The sequence below is a fragment of the Rhyacophila brunnea genome, unplaced genomic scaffold (assembly GCF_057557595.1).
Source record: "Rhyacophila brunnea isolate RB1 unplaced genomic scaffold, BYU_Rbru_1.0 scaffold_6, whole genome shotgun sequence".
NCBI classification, from domain to species: domain Eukaryota; kingdom Metazoa; phylum Arthropoda; class Insecta; order Trichoptera; family Rhyacophilidae; genus Rhyacophila; species Rhyacophila brunnea.
This window is the reverse complement of record NW_028233276.1, coordinates 17,378,246-17,390,819: the sequence shown is the minus strand read 5'-3', so window position 1 is coordinate 17,390,819 and position 12,574 is coordinate 17,378,246. Positions and strand designations below refer to the sequence as shown.

Here is a 12,574-nt window from a genome sequence, read left to right as displayed (position 1 = left end):
AATTGTACAACGTGGACTGTCCAAACTATATTTAATTTGACTTACAAATAAATGCTTCTGCACGTGTTTTAATTGTATATCGGTGAAGGCTTCCAAACTATGGTTTGATCGTGGACCTGGTACCTTCCTGTATGTATATTTCTTTAGAGAGGGGACTCCAAATAGGGTAAGAATAGACTAGAATCGACTGCAATAATAATAGAATAGAATAGATATAGAGATAGAATATACTCGAAATAGACATGGTGAGACCGGTGGATTAAACAATACATTTTGTTCCATGTAATAATAATTATTATATTATGTTTTTGCATTTATTTTTTCCTACCACATTAGATTCATACCAGATCGATCATGAATCTTTATTTTTGTTGTTGATTTTGGCGCCCCATTCTAAGATGGCGCCCTGTCCGGGTGCACTGCTCGCACTACCCCTTTTTTAAATGTATATATAGGTAATAGTAACTAGTGTACCTACATGTCAATGTTATTTTTTGCAATGAGGTGAGTTAACAGTAATTCACCACACAATTTCTCATGGATATACAAAATCGTCCTCATTCCCCACACGAATTTGAATTCTGAGTGACATTTGATTTTTATTACAGTTGTACAAAATACGAATAGGTATTGCATCTTTTGAGAGCAGTGGTGGTTTTCCGTGAACCAAACCATTCATCATCAGTCGTTTTGTTAGAAAGCACTGACATCTTGGTTTGAAAAATAATGGAAGCATAAAAAAATCAACTATCATATTTTTGTATTGTATTATTCAATGGCAGTGTATCACACAGGCAACATTTTCACAAAGGAGCCTCCAAAGCTGTACGAGTCTCAGACTTCCAGGCACTTAAAAACATCGCTGCTTGAGAGTAGGTATGTTTCGTGGAAGCAGTCATGGCCCCCACAAAGGGGGGCTGACAGGGCTCTAGCCTGGATGCCTGGGCTTAAGGGGGGCCCAGTTAAGTGAGATAAACAGACGCCACAAATTTGTTCTAATAGTAAGAAACTCGCCTGCGGCGCTATTTGACTGCAAAATATTGACATTTAAAAATATGTGGCTGTGCGATGCAATCTGATGAGGTATGAATATAAAAAGGACAATTATTCACTCTTATTTTTTTATAATAATGTGTATTTCCTGACTAATACAAATGGCTATTTATACAATATAGCGAATTGGTTGCATGTTACTTTATTGACACGATCAGTGCTTTATAATATGATATCGAGTGCTGACGTCTCAATAATTCAAGTGGATTTATTGAAAAATATAATAAAAGTACATGGAACATCCTAGGTATACCTCACAGAACCATGGGGATCCGCGGAATACCATTTGGGGAACTCTACTGTAGAACATCAAACTTCACTTAACCTTGGCGATAGGTAGGGGGCCCGCTTCAGGATGTGGAGGGCATGGCAGCAGTAGGATGTGTATGTCAACATCAATATTTTAGAAATTGACAAAGATACCTATGATTTGATTCATATTGTTGTCGAAGAACCTATAGTTTTAAAATATTATTACCAGTTTATGGCCTGGACATTGCAATAGAAACTCGGCGAACCTTGGAAAATTTTTATCATGGTTGCTCATGTAAATTATGGAAAGCGTATAGGAATGCACTTTTAGTCAAACAAAGTGACTAATCTGAAACCAGGTGTGCAAAAATCAGTAGACAACCTTTGAACATTTTCAGGCTCTAGTGAACATGAATTTTCTATGAACTGTTATGTATTATACAGAGTTGCACCGAGTAGTGGGCTAAAATAACTTACGATTTCGTGGCACTGGGAATAATAAAAATATCGAAGAAAATCTATATCGAACGGTTTACAATCGTTGATTTAATTAAGTCATAATATAAAATTTAAAAAAAATATATAGTGACTACTTAATTCAAGTAGGTAACTAAATAACCGATATGATTGGCTTCATTTTGTCAATTTTGTCAATTAATCACCTGCGAATTTATTATCAGTCCAGCGCAACTAATTCTATACACAAGACTGCTTTCGGCCGCTACATCAGCTATCTAGGGTAGATTTGTATCGAAGGATTAGCACTTATTGTAACAAATACAATAAGTTAGCCGTATCTAAAAAGTCAAATCTGTTTCTCTCGCTCTAAAATTGAGCACAGCCAAGAGAGGTGCTGTTAAAACATAGCACTTTTTGTAACAATTACAACTAACTTATTGTAATTGTTACAATAAGCGCTAATACTTCGATACAAACCTACCCTAAATAGCTCCCGTAGCGGCCGATAGCAGTCTTGTGTATAAAATAGATGCGCTGATGGTCATTGAATAATTATGATAAAGACGTAATAGTTAGTATTCATTTTGTTTTAAATTTATTTACTACCCATGTCACTTTGTTGATGGAGTGGCTATGTAACTTATGCTGTAATAATCACAATTTATAGTCACACTACCAGTAGGTGCCTAAATTGGTAACAATACAAAATTAGCAAATGAATAATATATAGGTATTATAATATATTTATTCAACAAATAATTCACAAGATCTAACAATGTAACATTCTTTTGTAAGACATAATTTGAAAACACCTTAGAGAAGTATTTTTGAAAAATAATACGACGCTCAGCGGGATTCGATCCCGAGCCCTGGGATTCGTGCCGACGTGCGTTACCAACGCTCTGAATACAATTTAGAAAGCGCTTCAGAGAGAATTGTAAAAACTACTAGTTAATTACGTTGCAATAAGACAGGATACACACAGCTTAAGTGGTAGACCACATGGGCGCGAATCCCAGGGGCGAGTGTTAGAATCCAGCTGGGCGTCGAATTTTCTCAAAAATATTTTTTCTGGTGGGTTCTATATTTCACTGAGATGTTTTCAAATGTTGAGTAATATATTATTATAGACGGAATATACCGACGTTTTAATATTTTTTCCGCCAAATCTTCCCCCGGGAGCAAAAAATATGAACCCACAATTTGGATGAATCTTGATGATAGGTCCACGTTATAATTACAATCTACCTCATAGTTTCCCAAAAAAAAAAAATGACAAAATATGTATATAATATATAACTATAGATATGTACATATTAGTGGACGCATTCACATTCGGGTCTTGGTAAGTGGGTGAGTAAAAATATGAAATTTCACATAAATATACTTACTAGTTAGATTATTATTGGGTTATTAGTATCTAACCATCCCAAAAAAATTATAAATAAAAACTGATCTTAGGGATGAGCTTAGTGCTGTTCTATCAATTATACCATATCAGGGTATATAGGTATTATGTTTTATTATTGCATACTTGCTCTTCAACACCCCCTACTGCACCTGTGGTCAGAAACGTCCCCCAGCGGGTCTATTCTATACACAAGGCTGCTTTCGGTCCGGTACGGCAGCCAAATAGGGTAGGAAAGTATCGAATTATTAACAAGCACAGCACGTCTCTTAGCTATGATAAATTTTAGACCGAGATAGACAGTTTTGACAGTTCAGACGGTTAACTTATTGTAATTGTTACAATAAGACAAGTGTTAAAATTCGATACTTTCCTACCCTATTTAGCTGCCTTAGCGGAAAAGCAGGCTTGTGTATAGAATAGACCCGCAGATCCCTCCAGCGTCCACGTGGTGGTGATAGTGCCCACTATTAGGCGTCTACTATTATTCTACCCCTATATGTAAGAAACTCCCTGACAATAGTGGTGGTGATCCCCTCTATCCAAAACAGTATCATAATAAGTGTTAATACGTGCATCTATATTGTATTCCCTATAAAAATACATGGGGCCAAGGCCTGAACAAAAACGATGCATAAGTGCGAGTGAGAAAGTATTCCTCACCCTTATAATCTCTCCGACACACGCTATAGTAAAATAAAAGGTTTACAGATGCGTGAGATAGTTTACTATGGTGTCGCCGCCAAATCTTAGTTTGTTGTTTAACTAAGCGTCGATAACCTGCGAGCGCGTGTTGCTAAAATTATTTTTTTTTGTGTTAAACATAAAGTCAGTGGTAAATATTTTTAGTTAATTTAGTAGAAAAGATGGTCTGTGTGTTGTATTAAAATGTGGTAGCCGTACTGATACGCAAGAAGATGGTATTACGTTTCATAGGTAAGTTGATACATGTTCGTGATAATTTATTTGTATATTATTATATATTGTAATATCAAGTGACCGTGTTTCTTTAAAAATAACTTAAATTATGAATATTTTTACCTAATGGTTGCATTGTGACCGCTTAAAAATACTATATAACGTAAAAAAAAGAAAATTATATTTTAATTCTGATTGTCTAGTGCGAGCACTTTGGGCGAGCACTAGCGAAATGGTCTATGGTCTCAAACATTTGTATACGAATGCATTCGCTCGCCCACAAACCAAACGCACGGCACGCAGCTTCATTTAGCAATGCAATGGGTGGCGTCTAGACTCTAGATGTGTCTATGGTCTAAGCCTGGGGCCCATAATACCTTGGCGGACACTGGCGATATTTGAGAACGGAAATAATTGAAGGTCTTTCACGAATTTACAGTTGGCCACCGCATTTATTACGTTTTTATGCGTGTAAAATGTGCAGACACTTAGCCTAAAATTGAATATCCACATCACAGGCAATAGTATGCATATTAATATATTTATCTAGGTTTGAATTGCATTCAACTTTCATTTCGCAATGATAATAATAATATTATATGTTTGTAGGTACTCAAATGGGACACATAATATTAAGTACTTATAACAAGGAGTAGTACCTAATATATCTTTTTTTTACCAGAACAGAGAATTCCGATAGGCTATATTCAATACACTACATTTTGACGCAGGGTTTTGAATGTATGAGTGTCCTACGACAATGAATGAACATTATGGACGTGTAATACATAGTGTTTGTAATACACCAATATCAAAAATGAGCGTCAATGCATAAACCGAGAGCAGTGTTGTCAGTATTCGACGTATGACGTATTCTTGACACATGTTTAAGTTTATCCCGCATTCTTCCGCACTCGAGATCGGTTGCCTGCTACTTTTTACCCGTTAGGTATTTCAGTTCCCATTATTTCTGAGTTCCCTGTTAGTAACCATGTCAGTGCTTTTTCGTGCAAGGTGGTTAGTAATTTTGAACAATTACAAACACACAGGCTTTGAGAAAATCACATAAATATATTGTGTCCTCACTGGAATCGAACCCAGAGCTCCCGGATGGAAGGCCAGCGTCTTAGGCACTGCACCACGAGAGATTGATGTTGTTACCTAAATAGTTATATATAATAATTATATAAGACCATGTCCGATCTTAATAGGACCATATGGGACTCACGGAGTGGAAGTTTGTATTAACAGATTTTTGTTTTTTTTACGAGAAATGGATGATAGCCACTCGCTCAACCTGTTAGGTCCATACTCTGACTCCAAAAACAAATTGAAAAACAATATGTGTATTTTTCAGACTCCAGACCCAGGATTCGAGCCTACGACATTATAATCCGACCCTCAAGCCGCTCGGCCAACGTGGGCGTCACTAATAATAAAATTAAAAGTGTCTGATTTCAAAATATTTGCTTTTTGATCAGCGAACAAAACACAAGCTACAGTTTTTTGTCTGTCTGTCTATTAGAACTTAAAAACTACTGAACCGATATTGATGAACCTTGCACAGTTTATAGACTACATTGGTGGTAGTAAAGGTTCTTAAGTTAATTATACAACGGACTAAATAAAACACTTACAGCAATAATTCAGCACGAGTAGATAAAGTGGTCGGATAGTAGCGGTGGAGTGGTGAGGTGACATGCGGGTAGAGGAAACTGCGCCTACATCCAACCGCTGTCAGTAGTGCGGGTTTAACCTGGGTTAATAATAAATCGAATCACTAGTACCTAAGTGTTAGTGGTCAGATAGCAGCAATGGATTCGACAAAAATCACATCGAATCAGCGTACTGATTCATTATGTAGGTATACCTACCTATCTCTTTCAGCCATCTTTAAGTAGAATTGAATTCATTTTCAGTTAATTCTGTTTTGTATGCAAAGTTATTTCGGTAATCCAATCCACTATTATTGATTGCTATGGGGTCTGGGGGGTCCTAGCAACTAAATTATTAATAAATATAATATACGTGCGTTACTATGGAAATCAATATGAAATGTCAAAATGACATTTCAGTATTATTTATATCAAGTACACATTTTTTTGATTGTTTAAGCTAGTTAAGTCATGTTTATATGATTCAACAGAAAATTTAAAAACGTTGTATATAAAAAGTTCTTTTTATCTTGTAATTATAATATAAATGATTTAGTATAGTAGTAGAATCAGCGCTGTCAGCACAAAACTAATGAATATTTAAAAAAAATCACTCAATGTATTTCAAGAGAGAGGTTCCACCTTCCTGAAGTTGAATGTCGCAGGAAGTGATAAGCGGTTGCAGGAAAATGTAAGAACCCTTCTGCGAAAGCACATAGATGCAGGTTAATCAACGGGGGAATACGCGGTGCGTCACTCTGGCAAGAAGAATGTACTTATACAGTGAACATTCAGTGGGGCGTCTACCTACTTCTTCTTCCTCGTTGTCCCACTTATGACTTAGGAACACGATCACCTGAATACTGCCGAATTCTGGAGCAGCTTTCTCCATCTGCGAGCCAAGTCTCTCGGCAAGACGCCCTCTGCCCCATTAACCTGACACACTGCCCAAAATAATAAAATCTTAGTCCTGGGACATTTTATGTTATACCGTGGGGTTTTGAACAAAGAAATTGAATGACTTCCTATAAAATAATTCAATTATATATAGGTATAATATGAGGCATGACCCCCACATCCTGAAGCGGGCCCCCAGGCTAGGATCTTTGGCGGGCCCCCTACCTATCGTTGAGGATAACGGCAGTATGACGCTCTAAAGTAGCGTTTTCCAAATGGTGTACGCAGTAAAATTAATGTGAATAAAATTAATTAAGTGTTTTTTGTATATTTTAATAAGTACACCCATTTGAATTATGGAATTTATTGTCGACTATACACAATTAAAAATTCTATCGTATAACCACATAATTGAAGGAAAATAGCAACGTAGGCGACTTTTTTACTATTAGAGCAAATTTGTGATGTGTGTTTATCTCACTTATCTGGTCGACTCGCCACGATGGGCCCCTCCTGAGCCCAGGCCCCCAGGCTAGAGCCCTGTCTGATATGAGGCACCAAGGCCAAATGGCCTTTTATCCTCGTCATCTGTAGTAATCGCGTTTGTATATTATATTGTATTAACGAAGAGCGCATGGCTCTTCGTCGTGGGTCTGATGGAAAAAAAATAATGAAAAAGAACTGGGAAAAATAGGGGGTATACAGTGGTTTCTCCTTCGAATTGACTGAGTCAGCACTGCGGAATATTTTATTTTTTATATCTATGTAGGTGGAGAGGGAACCAAATGGCCTCTTTTCTTTGTCTCCTACTGTAGAGGAAAATTATAGACTAAGAAGACCTTAAGAGCAGTATCGCTTGTGGTCTCGAAAATTCGGTGGGATGGCTGGATCGTAATTGTTGAGATCTTTGATCGACTGGTTTGGGAAGTCTGCTTTCATGGAACTGTAGAATTTTTTAGAAAGTTTCAAGCCGTGGTCGTAAATGGTTTCTACGTTTAAGTCTCTATGAAGAGTGGTATTGCGTACAAACCATGGGGCATCTGTGATTGTTCTAAGAGATTAGTTTTGTATAGTCTGTAGCGTTTTAAAACGTTTTGTAGGATTAGCACAGCCCCAGACGGGGGCAGCATATTATTATGTCATAATGGGACGGGTGATCGCAGTATAGAGAAGAAGTTTGCTTCTAAGAGCGAGCTTGCTTTTTCTACCTATCATAGGGCCTAGTTTGGCGTTCGTGATTTGAGCTAGGCGCTTTTTGATTTCCAAAAAAATGTTTATTAAATGTTAGATGTTTGTCTAAAGTTAAGACTACCTACCTGAAATACATGCCTTATGTACTCTACAATCATGTTTTACGGGGTGTTTTACCTGAAATCGTGGCAGATGTCCTGTGTGACGTATTGGATTTAAGTAGGCGACCGCTCCATACATTTATAAGAAAAATCAATCATAACTCCTTTCACAAAAGTTCTTTTACAACTTTGTGCTGAAACTTTTTTGTTTGGAATAAAAAAAAAACAAAAAATATCACATATTTCTTGATATCTTTTATTGTTAAGTTTTTTTGAACACTTTAATGGTTTTTAAAACGTTGATCGAAAATAAATAATTTGAACCATACTGACATATATATTTCCAACAAAGTTTACAGATTATTTCCGTCAAAAAACAACAATTCTCATGGCAGTTATTAATTTGAAGTTTGGTTTTCTGTGGTAAATAAGATTATAGTTATGTTTTTGTATGTTTTTAAATTCCTAACAAACTAAAAATTAAAAACATCCATAATGCTTGGTAACACAGAAAACCGAACTTAAATAATTACAAGATAAAAAGAACTTTTTTATATACTTACCACGTTTTTAAATTTTCTGTTGAATCACATAAACTTGATAATTCTATGTATTAATAATTTAGGACAAATAGGCAATTGTCAACAAATCATTTTTTTGCTATTTTGCAACAAACAAACAAATATAGAATACTAAAATGTCATTTGATTTCCATAGTAACGCACGTATATATTAATAATTTAGTTTCTTGGACCACCCTCTTAGCGACCAATAATAGTGGTAACCGGTAACGTTTTTATTAGCTCGTATTCTTGTTTGTCCGGTGGTTGTTTGTCCAGTACAAATCTTGCAATCGATTTTTAACTAACTTCCCGATTAGCTAGACATTTGAAACTTTTAGAATATATCAGAACACGATGCCAATGCATTCTTTTAATATTTTAGCCATCTTTAAGCAGAGTAAAAATCCGTAAAAAGTAAAACACTATTATTGGTTGCTAGGGGGTCTGGGGTCCTAGCAACTAAATTATTATTATATACGTGCGTTACTATGGAAATCAATATGAAATGTCAAAATGACATTTCAGTATTCTATATTTATTTTGTATAAATTTCTATCAAGTAAAAATTCTTTTGATCGTTTAAGTTAGTCAAGTCAAGTTTATATGATTTCAAGAAAGTTCTTTTTATCTTGTAATTATTTTTAAATTAAGCAACATTGAATGATCACGTAAAATATTTGTATATTATTGTACACCTAAGTCATTATAAAACTGAGAATAAAATCATTTTTAGTAGATTGGATGTCCATGGTCTTCAGGCAACAGATATATGATAGGTACCTAGGACTAGGTACCATATTCGGTAAACTTTCCAGTGGAGTTTTCAATTGACCTTTCATCTTTAGAGTCGTTCTGGGCCTCGGTAAACAGTGTGTCCGGAGAATCGGAGAACGCGGGTAATTAAAAAGCAGTAGTTATATTCCTCATTTCTCAATCATCTCATCGTCAGCACATCAATTCTACCACATCTTAGAGCCTAGATCTTAAAAACATATGTTATAATTATTATCATCCCGAAATAATATTTCATATCGGCGTAAATCATTTTATCGCGGCATAAATATACATTGTGGTCATTACGATTATCAGTCATGAGGGAAGATGAAGATTAAGTTTTACATCTATTATAATATACGCATTGTTCTGCCTATCACGTAATCATCCATATATAATATAATTACTGACTAATATCGTGGGTCTGGCAAGTACACATATTGTTTTTCAATATGTGTGTGAGTCAGGGTATGGACCTAATAGGTTGAGCAAGTGGCTGACATCCATTTCTCGTAAAAAAAATCTGTTAATACAAACCTCTACTCTGTGGAGGCCCATATGACCTTATTAGGATCGGCATGGTCGAAAAAAAAAATATCACAACTGCTACGGACAGACGTGCTGCCTGCTACGGCGTAGGCCGTAGGCGTAGACCAACCACTGCATCCAATCAATCGAATACTTACAAAGAAAACTATTTTAATATGTATGTAGATCAATACATTGTGTAGTTTGTGTGTTTTCCAGTAAATATAAATAGCTTACCAATCTAGGTAGGTGGGTACTTAATAAATCACTAGTATGATAATAATATGATTCATTGATTTTAACCGTAATATTGAAATATAAACTAAGAATGGTGTATAACCATTAATAAGATACTAATTACTAAAACAAGATATAACCGTCGAATTTTACCGGACCGGAACGTAATTCGGGTTATCTAATAGTTGGGTAATATTATAATAATCCTGTTCTTTAATAAATAAATAAAAAAATTGATTAAAAGTGCACGTGTTATTGTTTGATCTAATTTTGGTGCAAGGCGTATTTCTATTTGTGCGGTATTAATCTTTAGTTACTCGTGCATCTATTGTTATCACACAAAGACAGTTTCTTTCCCGGAAAATTGCTAAATTCATAAAAATTAGTGAACTCAACTTTTATTACAAATAATTGCAACCGTCGGCGCGAAATCTGCATGCCGTCCTCCAAATAACAGGGCCGATAATAATAAAAGAAACATATTTATTGTGTACTTAGAATTATAAGCGGGGAAAGGAAATTTCTCAATTTATCTTACACTGTTGAAGGAATTTCTCAATGTCGCTAGATCATGCTCGATTCTGTTTGCATGTTGCGAAAACAGCCTCTTGTCAATGGCGTTGAAACGAGATCAATCTTATTCAGAGACGTATGCAATATAAATAGACAACAATCGGCAGAACTTATCAGTATCAATCAGATCGTAGAGCAATAAACAATTCCCAATATGGCTAGGTTTATAACAGCAGTATTGGTCGCTGCTATAGCGGCTTGCAGCGCAGAATCTCACCACAAAGTTGAAAAGATGTACATGTCCAGGACAATGGGATCAGATCTTAGCCCGTCTGCAACAGGATACATCTTCCGCAGCGACAGTACTGGACCTGCCAGTTACGTTCAGCTCGGAGCCGGAGCTGTCCACAAGCACTTAAACGCATTCCCTAACGTGGGAGCTCAACAACCCAGTGCTGCCCCCTACTCGGCTGGTTTGGGCTCATACGGATTTGCAGCTGCCAAGCCGCAATCGCCTGTTCATCAAGCTGGAAAATATTACACCGCACCTGTGGCTTCATCGTACAATGGCTACGCTCCAGCATCCAATTTGGCTGCTAATATTGGCGTCTTACCGAAGAATAGCTACGGCCAACTTCTCCAACAAGCTCCTGCCCCGAAGAAGGCTTCAGAAGAAAGTGACGAAAGTGATGAAAGCGGAGATGAAGAATCTGACGGTGGAAAGTTTTCATCTGAATCCAGTGATGATGATTCCGGCGATTTCGCTGGCTACGCAGGAGGCTTCGATTACAGTGGGGATAATTTTGGTAAAAGTGTCGGTGGACATCCTAACTACGCCGCTGAATTCGAGGCCGATACAGGATACGGATCAGCCGGTTTCGGAAGTGCAGGAAAATCTGGTGACGATGGATCATATGCCGCTGATTATGGACATGCTAACTCAGGACACGGTGGCGGCCATCATGGTTCCTCATTCAAACATGGCGGTGGAAAATCTTACGGTTCAGACGGTCATTCTACCCACGGAGAAAAGGGCGATAAAGGATATAAGTCAGCTAGCCATTTCGACAAAGGTGAACACGGCAAGCACTTCAAGGACGGCCACAAAGGACATTACAGTGATGCTGGAGGTCACAAGTCAGGACACCACGACAGCGCCGACCATTATGGCCATAAGCATGAAGCAGCCAAGGATTACAAAGGAGGCAGCTTTGGTGAGAAAAAGGGACACAAGAAGGGATCTAAAACCACTGGATTCCACAACGTCTACCACAAGGATGAATTCAAGAAAGACCATGACTTTTACGATGATGCTCACAAAAGCGGACACTTCGACAAACACAATGGATTCGGAGCCAACCATCACTCATCTCACGGAGGACATTCTAAGGGTGATAAGCATGATTCAGCGCATCATCAGGATCATTTTGGCAAAAGCGGTCACCATCACAAGGGGCAAGCTTATGATCACGATCAGGGTCACGCTTCTAAAGCAGGACACCAGGGTCATTACAACCATTTCAGTGACTTCGGGAAGAAGGGAGGACATTCCGATGGAAGTGAACACGGATTCGTACAAAAGCACTAAATTATTATTGATGTTCAGTTTTATTTTTATCTCTTTCTGGTTGCCTTTATTGATGTTTGTTATACATATTCGTTGCTTGACACGTTTTTGATTAATGTTAGATTTATACTGTAAATAAAAGATTATTTAATAAATTATACATTGTTGTTTTCTTTCTATCTATTGTTACGAATGAAGTAAAATATGTACCTAAGCATTCAGTGTGCTTTTTTTTAAAACCATCTCCGATCGTAAGACGATCATAATATTATGGACATCCGCAGAAAGGAGGTTGTATTAAAAGATTTGTGTTTTCACGAGAGTTAATGGATGTTAATCACTTTGCTCAATCTATCAGTTCCATACTCTGGAACCCGGGATCGGTATGGTTATCCGATAAAGAAAATGAACCACATCAGTAATAGTTTTCCAAAATCAAAGTAATGATTACAATATTA

The 12,574-nt window shown here is 36.8% G+C and overlaps 1 protein-coding gene across 1 annotated transcript; it reads left to right on the top strand.

The window, feature by feature from the left end:
• The first annotated feature begins 10,763 nt into the window (after positions 1-10,763).
• On the top strand, positions 10,764-12,137 carry LOC147065324 (uncharacterized). Its single transcript, XM_085956967.1, has one exon. The coding sequence runs from the start codon at positions 10,764-10,766 to the stop codon at positions 12,135-12,137; it is 1,374 nt and encodes a 457-aa protein (XP_085813093.1).
• The last annotated feature ends 437 nt before the right edge of the window (positions 12,138-12,574 follow it).

Excerpts from the sequence above, each read along its gene's own strand:
- LOC147065324 (XM_085956967.1), top strand. The coding sequence starts at position 10,764 with ATGGCTAGGTTTATAACAGCAGTATTGGTCGCTGCTATAGCGGCTTGC.